Here is a 15367-nt window from a genome sequence, read left to right on the forward strand (position 1 = left end):
TGACTCCCTCCTTTCTCACAATGACTCAGGAAAAATAATTAATGAGAGTCAAAATAAAATGGATTGGCAACATCGGAACACATACTTTTAAATCTCCATCACTGAGATGATCTAAAAGGTACCCATACAGTAATTGGCACCAGTAAGGTAGGCCTAGTACAAAAATCTTGTAAAAACATTTTCTCAACGCCCCTATTTTTTTTTTTTAATATTTATTTATTAATTTATTTTGCTGCGCCAGGTCTTAGTTGCAGCATGCAGACTCTCAGTTGTGGGATGCACGTGGGATCTAGTTCCCTGCCCAGGGATCAAACCCGGGGCCCCTGCATTGGGAGCACGGAGCCTCAACCACTGGACCACCAGGGAAGTCCGGACGCCCCTATTTTTAATTTTAATTTTTTTTAACGTTTTGGTGTTTTTTGTCACCCAGGGGAGTGCTTTGAATTGTTACCCTGTGGTATTGGTCGGCATAGTTAGTTATGGACTGTGGCATCACTGAATATAACATTGCTTTGCTTTTGATAACTGCAGGCTATGGCCCCAGCTCCTGAACTCTGTGCCGTCCTATCAGGATCCTTCTTTACTCCTGACCTCCAGCCAAGCCGGGCCTGATGTAGGCCTTTTGCCTTGCCCTCCCATGCTATTCTTCCTGGCTTGGGACGGACAGGAGGCATCGAGCTAACATGTCCACTATCCCAGGGTTTCCTTTGTAGCCACGCCAGGAATCGGGGTACTGGAGTCCACATTGCTGTCTTCACAGCATGCTGCTTGGCCAAAATCCTCAAATAATGCATGTCGCCAAGCTACAATCTGTTTTTTATGTTCCAGGAAGGAAAATCTATTCACTGTTTTGAGAGTCTATTCCTAGATCAAAAACTCCTGAGAATTCTGCACCTGTTGGAAGTGAGCAGACGCTCCAAAGCCTATACTTTCAGTCTTTCTCCCTTTCTTCCCTTCCTTCCTGTGAAATTTTCGTGACCTGGAAGTATATTAATGTTTTGGAATCTGTTTCATTTTTACAAAAGCTAATATGTTTCTAAGTTAAATATCACACCTTGTTTTCACTAGTCATAACTAAGTTGCATGTTTCAAAAGAAAGTCACTTTTTCTGGGTGTGGATTTGGTGGGGTGAGGGCCAAGGAAGAGAGCCTATGAATGAATCCACACAGAAATAGTAAAAGGTCCTGACCCTCTGGGAGGAAGGAGAAAAATAACAAAACCCTGATGTACTATATTTTATCCATTATGTCTGCTGAGAAATTAGGGTCGGGACCCAGAAGCTTTGCTCTATCTCCTGGTGTTTGTTTCAGCTCAGGTGGGGTGGGTTTCTCCTTTTGATGGGTCATTTCCTTCTCTCCTTTCACATTCCAAACTGCATTAAGATGACAAATTTCACATATAGGGCTCGGGCACAGTCATGAAAACCTGAGCTATTGAGCTAACAGAGTGAGTGCAGAGGAGTCGATTTATGGTGGGGAGAAAGGGAGCATTTGAGGAGCACAAAAGATTTGGATAGCCCAGGTCTGCATCAGAGCACACATGGGATGGGCCGGATGCCGCCCACAACCACAGACCCTGCTCTTAAGCCTCATCACAAGTCTCAAAGGTGGAAGAGAAATGCGAAAGTAGTTAAGAAACGTCTTGAAACTCATACTCATATCCTAGACTGCATCGCTTGCAAATGAAACATTTTTTTGGACATAACCTTATATTGGGCTTTGCAGAAATACTTAGGGTGAAATAAGTAGAATAATGGTCCTGTGTCCTTTTCTATCTGTGAACTGTGCAATAAATACGTCTCTTTTCTTACCCCGCTTTTAGTAAGGAAAAAAAAAAAAAAAATCTTGGATAGCAAAGAGCAAGTCCATCACATCAAACATGACTGTGTTAAATACTAAAATGTTCAAAGTCCGACTGAGATAGATAAAGGCTTTGATGGAAAGTGGATATTTCCCAGGGACATTGCAAGCAATAATCCAGATGTTAGAGTGTAATGCAACGAGTGTCCGTGGATAGATCAGGAGCTCCAGCCAAGCCGGGCCTGATGTAGGCCTTTTGCCTTGCCCTCCCATGCTGTTCCGCCATATGGAACCTATCTCTGGGCCCCCTTAATAACCAGCTTTGGATTCCATTTTCACAGAGCTCATAGAGCTAAGTGGGGCTGTTTTATGGACAAGTTAGAAGCCTTTCCAAGATAAACATCCAATTTGAAATTAGGACATACCAAGCCACAAAATTATTTTAGGGCATATTTCATGGAAGCACTGCCATTTTTCTTAGGCAATTGCCAGACTGTAGGATGCCCTTTGATCCCTTGTGGACATTACTCCCTTCTTTATAAAAAGGATTTTGAAATAGTTGCAGTGTTTAGGGAGGAATATATCTGTCGGAACTTTGAAGCATAGCCATGGGACAGGTCATGCTTCAGCTTGTTGGTTGGCAAGTCGAACTTTAAGAAGAAAAAAACATAAAAAAGGAAAGTGCAGCAGGATATATGAATCAAAGTCTCATTTTCTTTTTAAAGATAGAAATTTTCAGCCCGTGTGCTTACTAAGCTAGAGAATGTATTAAGTGTATCTACATCTGTATGCACACATATAGATTATATACATATTTATATATGTATTTGTCTATATATTGTGATGGTGTGCATTGTTTTTAGCAAATATAAAATTACTTAACTTTATTTCATAAACCTTCATTATTGAATATATTCTGTCCACAACCCAACTGCAAATAGAAGTTAGAGAAAGAATTGTTCATGTTTTCCAAAGGAGAGGGTTTTTTTCTTTTTTAAAAAAATTACTTATTTTCCCATCTCCCTTTCCTGCTCTGTTTCAGCACCTCCAAACCCCTGTGCGTGTGTGTGCACTTGTGTGTGTGTGTGTGTGTGCATTTGTGTGTGTGCGTGTATGTGTGTGAATTCCAATTTCAAGAGAAAAGCAACACAGATATGAAGTTGGGAGTACAGATTTCCTTAAAAGTATTTTGTTTAAGGAAATCATAAAATGATCCAAACACTTGGCATTATTGCATCATTTATTAAGGGTGGTGGAGTGACCTGTGTTGGATGAGGTAAGCTGGCGTGTAATTAACATGGCACTGACATACCGTTTGTTGTGATAAATTGTGACTAACTGGTCATCAAACCGAGCAAATTGATGCCTAAATGATCTCGAAGATAGAGTGAACAGATGACAGGAATGAATATATAGTGTTAGAAATTCATTGCTTTACTATGATACTCGACACCATCTACCTTCTTCAGCCCATTTATTTCTCCCTCAAATCAAGCCGTCCACACTCGTGCCATTTCACTTATTGAACGGAGAACGTGAATGAACTCCGCCAACTGAATGCAGCCTGCAGATCGTGTCAGGGATCCTCACTCAAACAAACTAACCATAAAAAGACACTGTTGAGACCTTCAGGGCATTTAACAGTATTAAAGGAATCATGGTTACTTGTGTTGAGTGTGATCATGGCATGGTGCTTAAGTAAAAACGAACAAGGATTTTGCTTTCAAATATTTCAGGCAGAAAAAAAAAATAGTGAAGGGATAGGTGAAATAAGGTTGACAAAATGTCGAATCTGATGAATAAGCACATGGAGGTTTGTTGTTCTATCTTTGTGTGTGTTCGAAAATTTACATAATGGAAATTAAAAATAAAGTGTACGTGGCCTCTTTATAATTTAATAATAGGGGATGTTTGCCTTTTTCTATATTCTGTTTAAGGTGTGTGTGAGTAATACAATGTAGAAAAGGAAAAAAAAAATAAGGTAACAAGTTACTGAACCCCTACTGGGTCCCAGCCATGGGGCAGTGTTCTTTATGCAGCCCTCTGCAAAGCTCATCTGGCTGGCTAGCCGATTACGGGCTATATCAGGAGTTGTGGATCTCACAGTGGTGTTAGGCTTTTTAGTTGTAGCCCAAGGAATAAAGGGAAGTGGGGACAGATTCAAGTGTGAAGGATAAATTCAAAACCATAATTTCTAAATGCCCAGAGGTATTTTGTTTCCCTGAAAAGCAATGCCTGGTTCTTATATCTCTGTTTCCCAGAATGCCTTTCTTCCCTTCCTACTATTAAAATAGCCAAAGGCCCAGCTGAAGGATTCCTACCAAAGAGCACATCTAGGTGGGAGTACAGGCCAGTGCCAAATGCAAGTGTTGTTCGAATTCATGCTTTGCTATATGTTTCAAGTCCAATGCTTGAGAAGGAAGTCACATAACTGTGATTGCAGGTTTGCAAAGCCAGTGAAGAATATTAACACTTTTACCTGGCAGGGAGTGCTATTTCTAATCAAACATTGAAAGCTGGAATTCCTCTGATCACCAAAGTCACACTCAAGAATTATCAGCAAGTTTATAAGTTATCTTTATTTTTTGCTTTAGCCCTCTTTGATACGCAACCTCCGGCTCTCAGAGTCCTTGAAAAAGAACCAACTCTGGAACGGGATTATAAGTATAACTTTGTTGGAAGGAAAGAATGTCTCAGGAGGAAGCATGACAGCGATGTTTGTCCAGTTAAAACTGGGAGATCAGAGGTATAAAAGTAAGGTAAGTTCTGTCAGTTCCTTAAGTAGAACAATATCTATAAGATTAAAACAATGGAAAAAAAATGTTTTCCCACTCTAAACTTTGCAAGAACAGAATTTATTTTTAACCCTCCTAACTGTATTAGGAGCATCCCAGAAAACAAAATAATTGTATAGGTGCAGTCTATTAATATGGGTATTTGATTGCTTAGTATAATCTATTTTAATATACTAAACTGGAGCTAGAGAAAGCTTATTAAGTAATAGATTTGAATGCATGGCTTATTTTTGTTTTGCAAATAAGCAAACTATGTTTCAGAGAATGAGGGAAAAGGATTACTAAATGCGTTCAAAATCATATAAAAATAAAATGGTATACTATGTTATAGTTGGATTAAAATATTTGAGTTAACTAAACATGTTTTCAAAATTATGTACTCTGGGCTTTCTCTAACTTGTTGGTATGAACACTAAAAATAGACATCTAGCGCTGCTGGGGTTTTTTTTGCTGTGATTTTTTAAACTATCTAAAAAGTATTAAAAGTGATTTGTTTTGACCAAAGGTAATGGCTTTTTTTAGCCGTCTTTAAAAATCAATCATCTTATTCTACTGATCCAACTTCCATTTAATTTTTAATCTCAGTAATTTGGTGTGGTTTTTATTTCAAAAACACTAGTCTCCAAACCATGGTAATTAATTAGTTTTACATAACTGTCAGACAGAAATATTTCCTATGTTTTATGGATTGAGGGAACTAGGGTACTTGAAAGTTAAGTCATTTGCCAAAAGCCACATAGGAAGAAAAACATCAGTGGAAGATTTTGAAAATAGGCCTGAGGATATTTGCAGTTTGGGCTTTCTAGTGTAGAGGACTTAACTGAAGCAGACTAGTTAGAAAATGATTTAGGGGGGCAAGAGGTTTTCTCTGCTGCACAATTTTCAGTGCAAAATCAAATATGAAATGTCATTTACTCCAGCACAAGGAGTAGAGGATTGAAGCTCATACTGAAGAATCGTTTACTATAAGAAATGCAAAAAATTGAAGACAAGTTACAGCAGAAATATACAGATAATTATTTTAACCAGGCAGTTTTAGGCTGTACTTCACAGTGAGTATATCCAGGATGACCAAAGCTCTCCACTAAGATTCCTTTAACGATCCAGGGTCAGGGTAAGGATTTATAGAAAAATTATTCATCACTAAGCACACATACCCTTTTAGACTAAGGTGAAGTGTAGAATTAGTCCAGTATCTGCTATGTTCCCCCTTGGGGAATATTGCACTTAATTTGTGGTCTAATAGGTTTTTTTTTTTTCTTCATGGTTTCAAAATGCTGTGATCTGCTATATTTAAGCCCAATGATGATGAAAAACAGCGTAAATGATGTTACGTGATGTTGGCTGCAGCTGAGGTCTGAGCAGTCCCTGTTTTCTCACACGGGGATACTTGGCCCCAGGATTTAATAGTTGGCCCTGAGGTCCTGATTCTTAGTGGCCTGCATTTTTGCTCACTTTTTATTCACAAATTGAATCTCTGTGTAAATGAAACAAAAATGAAAGTCCTGCCCATGAATCAAACACACAAGCAATTTGAAATCACTCTCGGAGAACACAGGAACACTTGTGGAGTTTTCAGACCACGTTTGTTAACCTTTAGGTTTGGCTGCAGTGGAATTTCATAGTCTTCCTCTCATTCTAGTGACTGGATTTAGTAAACTTGGATTTAAAAATAGGCAGCGGCCTACAGGTTACGGGTTTCTCATGTAATGCATCTGACAGATGTTAATTAAGACCCCAGACTGTTAATTCACATAGTTCTTAAGCCAGCGCTGAATGGATGTGCCAATAAAAATGTTACTTCCATTTGATTAACCAATTAGTAGTATCTTTTGTAAGAGAGAACAACTGTAAAATGTCTATTGAGATATGATATTGTACAGAGAGCATATCTCAATAGTCATTATTGTGTGTGTGTAATAAATATTATATAATAAATATATATATATCAAAAGTATGTATTTTATATATATAAAATTTACGGTTTCTTTTGGGATAACAGTGTTTCTCCAAATTTGGTGGATAAATTAGTGAATCTGGGGAGTCAGCTAAAAGAGTATGATGTTTTGCCAATTCCGGAAACCTTGAAGTCCCTTTCGTTTCCAAAAAGAAAAGTTTAACTTTATAAGAGCAATCGTAACCATAATTATGATCTCCTGCTGTTTAAGATATGAAATGAATGTGTAGTTGCTGTAGCAATGAATGCCGTTTTAAGAAAATAAATATTATAACTGCATGTTTTCTAGACACTGTGTAAGAGTGCAAATCCGCAGTGGCAGGAACAGTTTGACTTTCACTACTTCTCTGACAGGATGGGCATTTTGGACATTGAAGTGTGGGGAAAGGACAGCAAAAAGCATGAGGAACGTCTGGGCACGTGAGTCTGCTCTGCTTTCTAAACGGTGGGAGATGTGTCTACATGAGGCTGGTCTGAGGGAATATCTTTATCTGTGTGAGCTTAGAATAAAACCTCATATCCCCACCCACCAAGGAGCCATAAGTTAGCTGGACCCTAACCTGGGGAAAGTTTTTTCATTTTTTTAATTTAGTATTGATTACAACAGAAGAAAATTGTATGTGCCAGGAATTCTCTAAAGAAAGATAATGTACCATCTCAGACTCTTTGGGAAATGTTGGTATAAATGTCCAATGCACCCTATGATTTGGGTTTTGCTACTTAGTGAAATACCGTATAATTTATTAACACTGTGAAGCTAGGTGTTCCAAATTGATGGAGACTTTTCGGTGTCCTTGATGAACTTTGTGGCAAATCATAATGAAATCTATTGAGGCCAGATTTGTTTTATTTCTTTACTTTGGACCTTCCCAACTTAATTGAGGGGCTTACTCGTACATAACAAAAAATACTGTAAGTACTATAGCTTCCTTATAGGATTGTAGTAAGAATATAGTTAAATGCAATTGTGCCTGCACTGTGGCTGCTCCAGTTTAAGCATGATGGAGATGCTGGTGGAAGCATACATCTCTGATCTTTCTGATAGCCCTGCAAGTTCGCGGTATTATTTTTGTTTTATAGATGAGGAAATGGAGTGCAAGAGGCTTGCAGACATCTTTGCTGTAGACTTCAGAGCAGCGAGTGCGAGAGTCAGGATTCTGTGTTTTCAAAGACCAAGTTTTTCCCACCAAACCACTGCCTTTTGTTCAGCCCATATACATACAATTTGTCCACCAATCCTAAGTAGAAGCATTTAAAGGGCTCTCAACAGCTGTTTGTGGTCTTTTTCAAACCAAGTTCTCTGGAAACCTGGGTTCAGGGAGATGCCTTGAGGTCACCCTTGGAGAACGGGGGTCTCCTGAAACCAGAGCATCTCCACTTTTACCTGTGCTCTACATTGGTAGAGCTCCATTCGAGGGAAGAGTTTACTGCTGAAAATGAAAGATTGAAAACACTCATCCAGTAGAACGCCTTCATTTTATAGTTGAGGAAGTCCAGAGGCCCAGAGAAGTCATGTTTTTCCATCAGCAAGGAATTTAGGGGCAGAAATGGGATGAGCCCCAGCGAACCCGATACCTGATGCAGTGCTTTTTCTGTGTAAAACACTTAGCGGAGCCTGGTGCACGGAACGTCAGCTCTTTTTGCTGCCGTTACCCTGTCCCACCTCAGTGGCTCCTCCTGAGATAGGCAGGTGGGAGTTCGGAGGCCCAAGCTTCTCAGCAGAGGCACCTCGTCTCATGGGACGGCCGGGCATGTTCCAGGTGCCTAATAAACCTGGCTCTCACCCACCTGATGCCAGCAACATTCCCCAATTATCCTGTGGAAGACACACACACACACACACACACACTGACAGCTCATGCACACATGTCCAAACACCTGCTAGGAGAGCAGCACTGCCACAGACTGAGACATGGGTGCTTTTCCCTCCACGTGTTGTGGCCCTGGTTACATTGCTTTGCACAGCCCTCTCGTCCCCAGCTCTGTGCTGCTCTAGCAGGTAGTAGCCGTGCTTCCTTGGAGATCTCCAGGGCCAGGTTTGTGTTTTTGGGTACCAAACTAGGTCATGTCACACTCTCCAGCCCAGGAGAGAGGTCTTCCTGTGGTCAATCATTTCACAGATTTTGCCTGTCAGATACCTTACTAGTCTCCCCCCAACCACCACCCCCCTACACCATGGGGTAACTGAGACACCTCAGAGTCTTCCCAGTGTCTCCCACCCTGGCCACCACTGTGACACCCCAGTGCCCTGCCAACACCCATGGTAGGAGGATCAGAAACTTTGTGCTAGCCAGCAGAGCAGGAATAAGTCACGTAAATGCACAAATGCAGAGAACTCTGTGTCCCAAAGCGTTATCTGAATGGTGGGAATTTGGGCCCCCAGTGATGGATGGCCAGCGTGTTATTTTAGTAGGTGCAGAAGATAATGGCCTTTCATTCTGCATGTCATTGTGCTGTTATGTTTCCTTCACATAATAGGAAACGCTTTTCCAAATGAGTGTTAAGTTTCTTTACAGACACAAAGAATAATTGGAGATGTCCCTCTTATGCCATGTTTTGTCATTTGGGTCTTCATTTATTATTTGAGCTATTTCCTGTTTGTAACTTAGACGTATACCTGCCCCAGTGGTCATTCTGTCCTTCCTTTTCATGGATTTTAAAGGATTTTTTTTTTTTTTTTTTTGGTATCCTTTTCCTTTTTCCTCTCCCAAGGTACAAAAGATAACAAAAGTATCTCTTGGGAGTTGGCTTACACAGCATTACCCTGAGTGAACTTCCAGGTGGGGTGAGACTTACCCTAAAATACATACTTCTTGTCAGAGTTAAAAGAGAGATTGTGCTGGCATATGCGTATCACAGACCTGTTACTTACTGTTCCTTCTTATTTAAAAATGTTCACTTACTGTTTTCCTGTTCTTTGTTGTAATTCTAAGGCTCAGTTATTTTTTCTCCCAACTGTTGGGAAATACCTTTTTGCATGAGAAGTGTCTTTGACAATGTTGAATGAGTCATAACTGTCCTCAGACCTGTCTCATATTTTGTGTTTGGATAACACCTTGATCCTAGTAATTTAAAGTTCTGCATGGCCTAAGAAAGTCCTCTGCCAGGCAGTTTGATGTGAGGGAAGGAACACCAGCCTTTGAGTTGTACTTCCTGGGCTGGCTTGTAACCACAGCGTTTGCTAGCTGCGTGACCTTGGGCAGTGACTTTCCTTGTGGTTTTCTATTTGTGTAATGGGGTTTTCCACCAATTTGCAGGTCATCATGGCAATTGGCAACAATGTCTCTTGTTGGTAGCTATTATTATTCCTATTAATTTTCAGATTTTTTTTCTGGATGGTAACTATAGATCCCCACAACATTTGCAACTAAAATTCTGTCATTTAAGTAACTGAAACACCAGTTAAAATTCAGCATATTTTTGTTTCTTCAAAACAGGAGAGACATTTTTTACATTTTTTGGTAGAAGTGAGCCATGACTGTCTTCCAAGACATGGTGGGAAGGACATTCGTTGACTGGAGATCTGAGCAGTGTCGATTAGCCTGAACAATACTGGGTTTTGTAGCTGTGGACAGAAAGCTGGAGTAGTGGTCAGTCATGTGAAGAGAAATCACGTTGGCATTGGTGGCTTGCTAGCTTGGTGATGGTTCAGGCATGGCCCACCCCTGCCCGGTAGCCAGCCTCCCCCAGGCTCTTCTGAGTCACGGGGAACGTTCTGAAATCCCTTGTGTCATGGTGCACCTGTGGGCTTCCACTGAGCCATAGGTAACTCCTGAGGAAGTCAGGGCTGGTGAGATGAAGGTGCTTGGGCAAATCCAACACCCCTCCCAGACCAGGGTGCCTACTAACTCAGCTGTTTGTTCATGGACCAAAAAAAGCCAGTCTTTTGAGTCCATCAGTGGTCTAGAGACAGAGAATTTTTAGGGAGGAGTAAGAAATAAAGCTAAATATAACCTGCCCCAACTTTTAAACAAAATGGCAAGAGTAGAAATACAGATTAACCCCCTTGTCAACCTGTGCCATTTCAACGTGATCGTATCATTTTCTTAAAGTGTATTTTACATTTCCCTGTGATTCCGGAGATTAATTTGTCACAGAATATTCTAGACTTAATTTAGTTTGGAAACTTAAGAATGAGAATGCACAAGCTCATTTTAACTGGGCTGCCTCAGAGCCAATCGTCAGCCCCATGCGGTGCCTCAGAAAGTGACTCTGACATGCTACCAGTTTACTGGTGACTCTGGTGCAGAGGAGAATCAGGGCTAGAGGATTTCTTTGGACAGTCTGCACCCCATGTCGCTGATCTGCTCTTACAGCCAGGCATGACGCAGCCGCCATTTTCTTCCCGTTCACCCCCTTCCTTAGCCTCTGAGATGTACAGCTTTTAAAACTCTAGCACCCTTTTCTTCCCCTTGCATTTAAGTGAAAAGCTGACCAGTCTATAATATAAAGCATAGAATTATGGTAATGAATAAGAGGTTAAAAGCTATCATGGCAAGTGGAACTTAAGCAGGTTTGGCTGACTGATATGGTAAAATTATGTGTTGGAATTAAAACATTAAAATGCGGTGGGATTAATGGAGAAAGACAGGAACAGGAGGTCAGAAACAACGCTAAATCAGCACATTAACTGCCTGTGGGCCAGAGGGGCTGGCTCTAATATATGCAGAGGAAAAAAAAAGCTTGCAGAGGAAAAAAAAAAAAAAAGTAATTTAGTCCTTGTTTCCTCCAGGTGAATAGAACCACAGGCCTTTCAATCTGGGAGGCACCTAGTACATATATTTATTTCCCTTTCTTTAGGTAGGGGAGGAAATAGACACTACAGAATATTTAGTTGGTTAACCAAAAAAACACTGACTTTATAATTTGGAGTTTTTGACTTGGAATTTTATTTTGCCACTGGGATGCATTTGTTTGTTCGTTCATTTTATTGAACAAATGTAGAGCACGTCGTGTATCAGACATCCTGCCAAGTGCTGGGGGTTCGGAGGTGGATTCTGTCCTCAGGCATTAGGTTGTGGGCAGCGTCTTGGGGGTGGAAGGGCAGCTTCCTGAAAGAAGAAAGTCTAAGCTGAGACCTGTAACATGAGTGGTGGTTAGCTTGACAAGGAGGAAGAACTTTCCAGGAAGATGGGACCACATGGACAAAGACTTAGAGAGGAGGGAGAACACATTCTGAGAAACTTGAAAGGGATGAGAAGGGTGGGTGATGTCATGCGATCAAACTAGAGAGGAAGGCAGGAGTGAGGTCACAAAACCATCGGATTCCATGAGCTGCAGATGAACAACAGTGGCTCCTGGCTAGACACAGATGCATTAGTGCTCTGCTACTTTATGTTTCTAATGCAAAGCTTGTTATCGTAGTGGAGCTCTTTCGGACTGAATGGTCTAAGTTTTACTTTGGAATGAGGATTTCCTGGTCACCTAAGGGCCAGCGTGTAGCACCTGCTGAATGATGGCCCAAATGTGGTCATTCCCCTTGCCTGTGAAGTCACACATGATGCCACGGGAATAGACCTAATTTGCTAGTGCTCATTACTCATGTGTTTTACATGGATGCCCTGAGCACGTGTTTTCCACATTGTTTCCTCAGATAGAAGAACAGTTTTATAAGTTTTATTGCTTTATTGGTTTTTGTTAACAAACATGTCTTTAGATATGTTGGCCAGAGTCTCGTGGGCTATGGTGAGTTAAAAGTTATTTTTTCTTTTAAATTGATCTTAGGTCAGTATCTCTTGATACCTTTATCAGTGTGTTTGTACTGTCAGCTACCAACCTGGGAAAAAATTTTTAAATACTTCCATCGCTATAATACACCACAGCCGAATGACTGGCATTTCTCTAGGTTAGGGGTCAGCAAACTAGGGCCCATGGGCCAAATGCAAATGGCTGCTTGTTTTTGAATAAAGTTTTATTGGAAAACAGCCTTGTTCATTTGTATACATTGTCTATTACTGCTTTCATGCTACAAAAAGAGAGTTGAGTAGTTGCAACAGAGACCGGGTGGCCAACAAACTAAAAATATATTTACTGTCTTGCCCTTCACATAAAAAATGGTCTTAGTGCCTATCACTTGTTAATGTTGGTGTGGTTTTTAATGATAATTGGAACACTCATTATGAGAGCCTTTTAAACCACATATCTGAAAACTGAGTTTATTTTTCAAAGAAAATTTGCATCCATAGTAGTAAACTCAGTTTTCATCAGTGCTCATACCAGGTTGCCATTTGGGTAGAGTTTGGGAAGAAACTTAGGGGATACAAAATGGAAGAGAAAGAGAATATATAACAACACCTGTAAAATTCTGGAATCAATGAGTGAGCAAGTATTGTTTATAAGAATGAGAAGGAAGGGAGGAGGAGGAGGGTTTTGATTTGCCCAGGAAGTTGGGCTGGATCTCTTCTCCTAGGCATTCTTAGGGGCCAACCCTGCACTTTTCCCGGAACTGGTAACTAAACAGTTAACAGAAAGCCTTGGGAAAGAACAGCAGATTCTGTAGTGCTTCAGTAGCAACGAGAAAGAATGAAGAGACTGACCAAATTATTTAGTACTTTCTCAGGGTAGAATCTGGTACCCTATAGAAAATTAAGGAAGCAGCCCAGAGTCTCCTTTCAAGATTTTTTATATTAAACATGTCTTTGATGAATATATTTCAGAATGATTATATCTTAAAGATTTTAGAGTATTTATCTTTACTTGAGCCTAAAGAAAGCCATTTAGTTCACATGATACTTAACCTTTCTTTAGAAGATTCAATGAGTCTTGTGGTAAAAGTATTCTGAAATTCTGGAAGAAAAGTCCTTACATTTTTTTTTTTTTTTTTTTCTTCTACTGCTTTTGCTGATCATACAAGCTAGTTCCTAGCTTGGGGTTAATGTAAATATTTCTTCAGCCTCTGGCTAACCTCCCGAACATTCTGGTTCTCCTTCAGATGTGAGGATGAGCTGAAGCCATGGGGACTGAGGTTGAAACAGAGAAAAATGGGAGGCCTGGAGGAAAGGGTTTTGTATGAGATTCATTTCTTCTTACTCCCGTCTTTCCTTCTTTCTTCCAGAATGTGAAAATGAATGGGGAAGCCAGGTGGATAGAGCAGTTCAGTTCTAGAAAGTTTATAGAACGTCATCCTTAGAGCGGGTGGTTAACACTAGGGAGAAGGTAGCTTTACATTAATTCATAAGACTAAAGACATCAGTGTTTTAAGAATCAATTAATTCATATGATGGGGCAGGGACCCTAAGAAACTGGGTCATAATCTATGTGCAGAAGGATCAAGGTTTAATTTTGATTGAACTGATGCCTATGTATCAATTTAATTTGCTCTTTCAAGTCACTAAGAAAGTAAAAGTAAGTATTTGATTGAATTCACTCATTAGTTAACTGGGAACGTAGAATCCATTAAGTTTGTCCTGAAATCCCCCATCTGGTGTTTATGGGGCTCTTTTATCTAAAATAGGCAAGGCTATGTTATGTGCAGGGTTTCTTTCTTCGTTATCGAAATAATCTTTAAAACTGAGATAGGTGGAAAAGTTTCACAGTGGGCAGAAATGACTGAAAAGTTTGTGAACATGTGTAATTTCTGAGACAAAATTCAATATTTAGTTTGCATTTCATCTGGGATGTGATTCACACTTGTTTAAATTAATAAACTGCTCTGTTCAAGTAAGCTGTGCCTTTAGACAGTCAGGAAGAGAATGTGCAAAGTTATTGTAAATATGCTAATATTGCTTACAGTCTTTTTAGATGACTTTTTTAGAGTTACTGTCAGGTCCGTTTTGAATTATCCAAGAAAAAAATTATTATTGCCTCATTATACATCATTTTTGACTCCCAAATATTATTTGCTCTCAGAGATCCTGTAACTTTTCCTTTTTGTTCAGAAGATAAATAAAACCACCACCACAACAAAAAGGTAAACTTCAAAGGACAAAAATGCCATTATTAATGATATTAAAATGAATGTGTCATAAATAGGTTATTGCTCCTTTGGACTAATGAAGATGACCACCAGAGAAAAGTCTTACAAATTCGGATCATTCATCTTTCCGTAAGAAAGAGGTTTATGAAATGAAAATGTACATAACAGTGGAAAATAATGCTTAGCAAAGTGTTCCTAAGCAGGTGAACTACTGCTATACTTGTTCAGAATTTGCGGGTACTTAGTTTTGTAGAAATGGCACAGTTAAAGCACTTGACATTTCTTTCTTTCCAAGCAAAATTAATTCCCCATTTACATACTTGCTCATGAAATAAAAATATTTACTAACCCCTCTTTTCACAGTAGTGAACTTTAACTTTGAAATATCCCTTATTGTACAGAAAAAAAATTGTTTTGATTCAAATCCTAGAGGGTTATTTAAAATATATATATATATATATTTTAACGTGTTTCCAGTAGAAATGATGAATTTATTTCATGCAAAAGCTCTAATTGCCACCTCTTCTAGTAACTGGAATCGCTTTTGGTAATTAGGAAGTAAATACCCACATATGTTTAATTTTATAGGTACATATCACTATTAATTCTATTCTGTGGTAAAAGCTAGTATAGACCTTTAATATTGATATTTCTGGGGGAAGGGATTGCAAGCTTTCTTTTAAATTTATTAAACTGGAACTTTTTCCATATCCATGTGGCTCAAAATTGTCGTTGCTTTATATATAAAGTAAGTTTACCTATTTCCTATTATCTGCAAACTTACGAAGTCCATTGATGATTAAGGGTAAGAATCCATTCCTGTCAGACATTCTGAGGCCGTGCTTCCATTTTTTAATAACGTCTTGAATAGTCATCTTATTCAAAAACTAGAGATGGCAAA

At 39.5% G+C, this 15367-nt stretch overlaps 1 protein-coding gene across 6 annotated transcripts in view; it reads left to right on the forward strand.

Moving 5' to 3' along the window:
* Positions 1–15367, forward strand: part of MCTP2 (multiple C2 and transmembrane domain containing 2) — a 189449-nt gene that overhangs the window by 54139 nt on the left and 119943 nt on the right. For 5 of the 6 annotated variants that reach the window (XM_059912573.1, XM_059912567.1, XM_059912568.1 and 2 more), the window contains 2 exons: positions 4394–4558; positions 6841–6971. In XM_059912573.1, coding sequence (XP_059768556.1) covers positions 4394–4558; positions 6841–6971 — 296 coding nt within the window. Of the gene's footprint in view, positions 1–4393; positions 4559–6840; positions 6972–15367 lie in introns of those variants that run through there. The other variant, XM_059912571.1, reaches the window with a different exon arrangement.

The sequence above is a fragment of the Balaenoptera ricei genome, chromosome 2 (assembly GCF_028023285.1).
Source record: "Balaenoptera ricei isolate mBalRic1 chromosome 2, mBalRic1.hap2, whole genome shotgun sequence".
Lineage (NCBI taxonomy): Eukaryota > Metazoa > Chordata > Mammalia > Artiodactyla > Balaenopteridae > Balaenoptera > Balaenoptera ricei.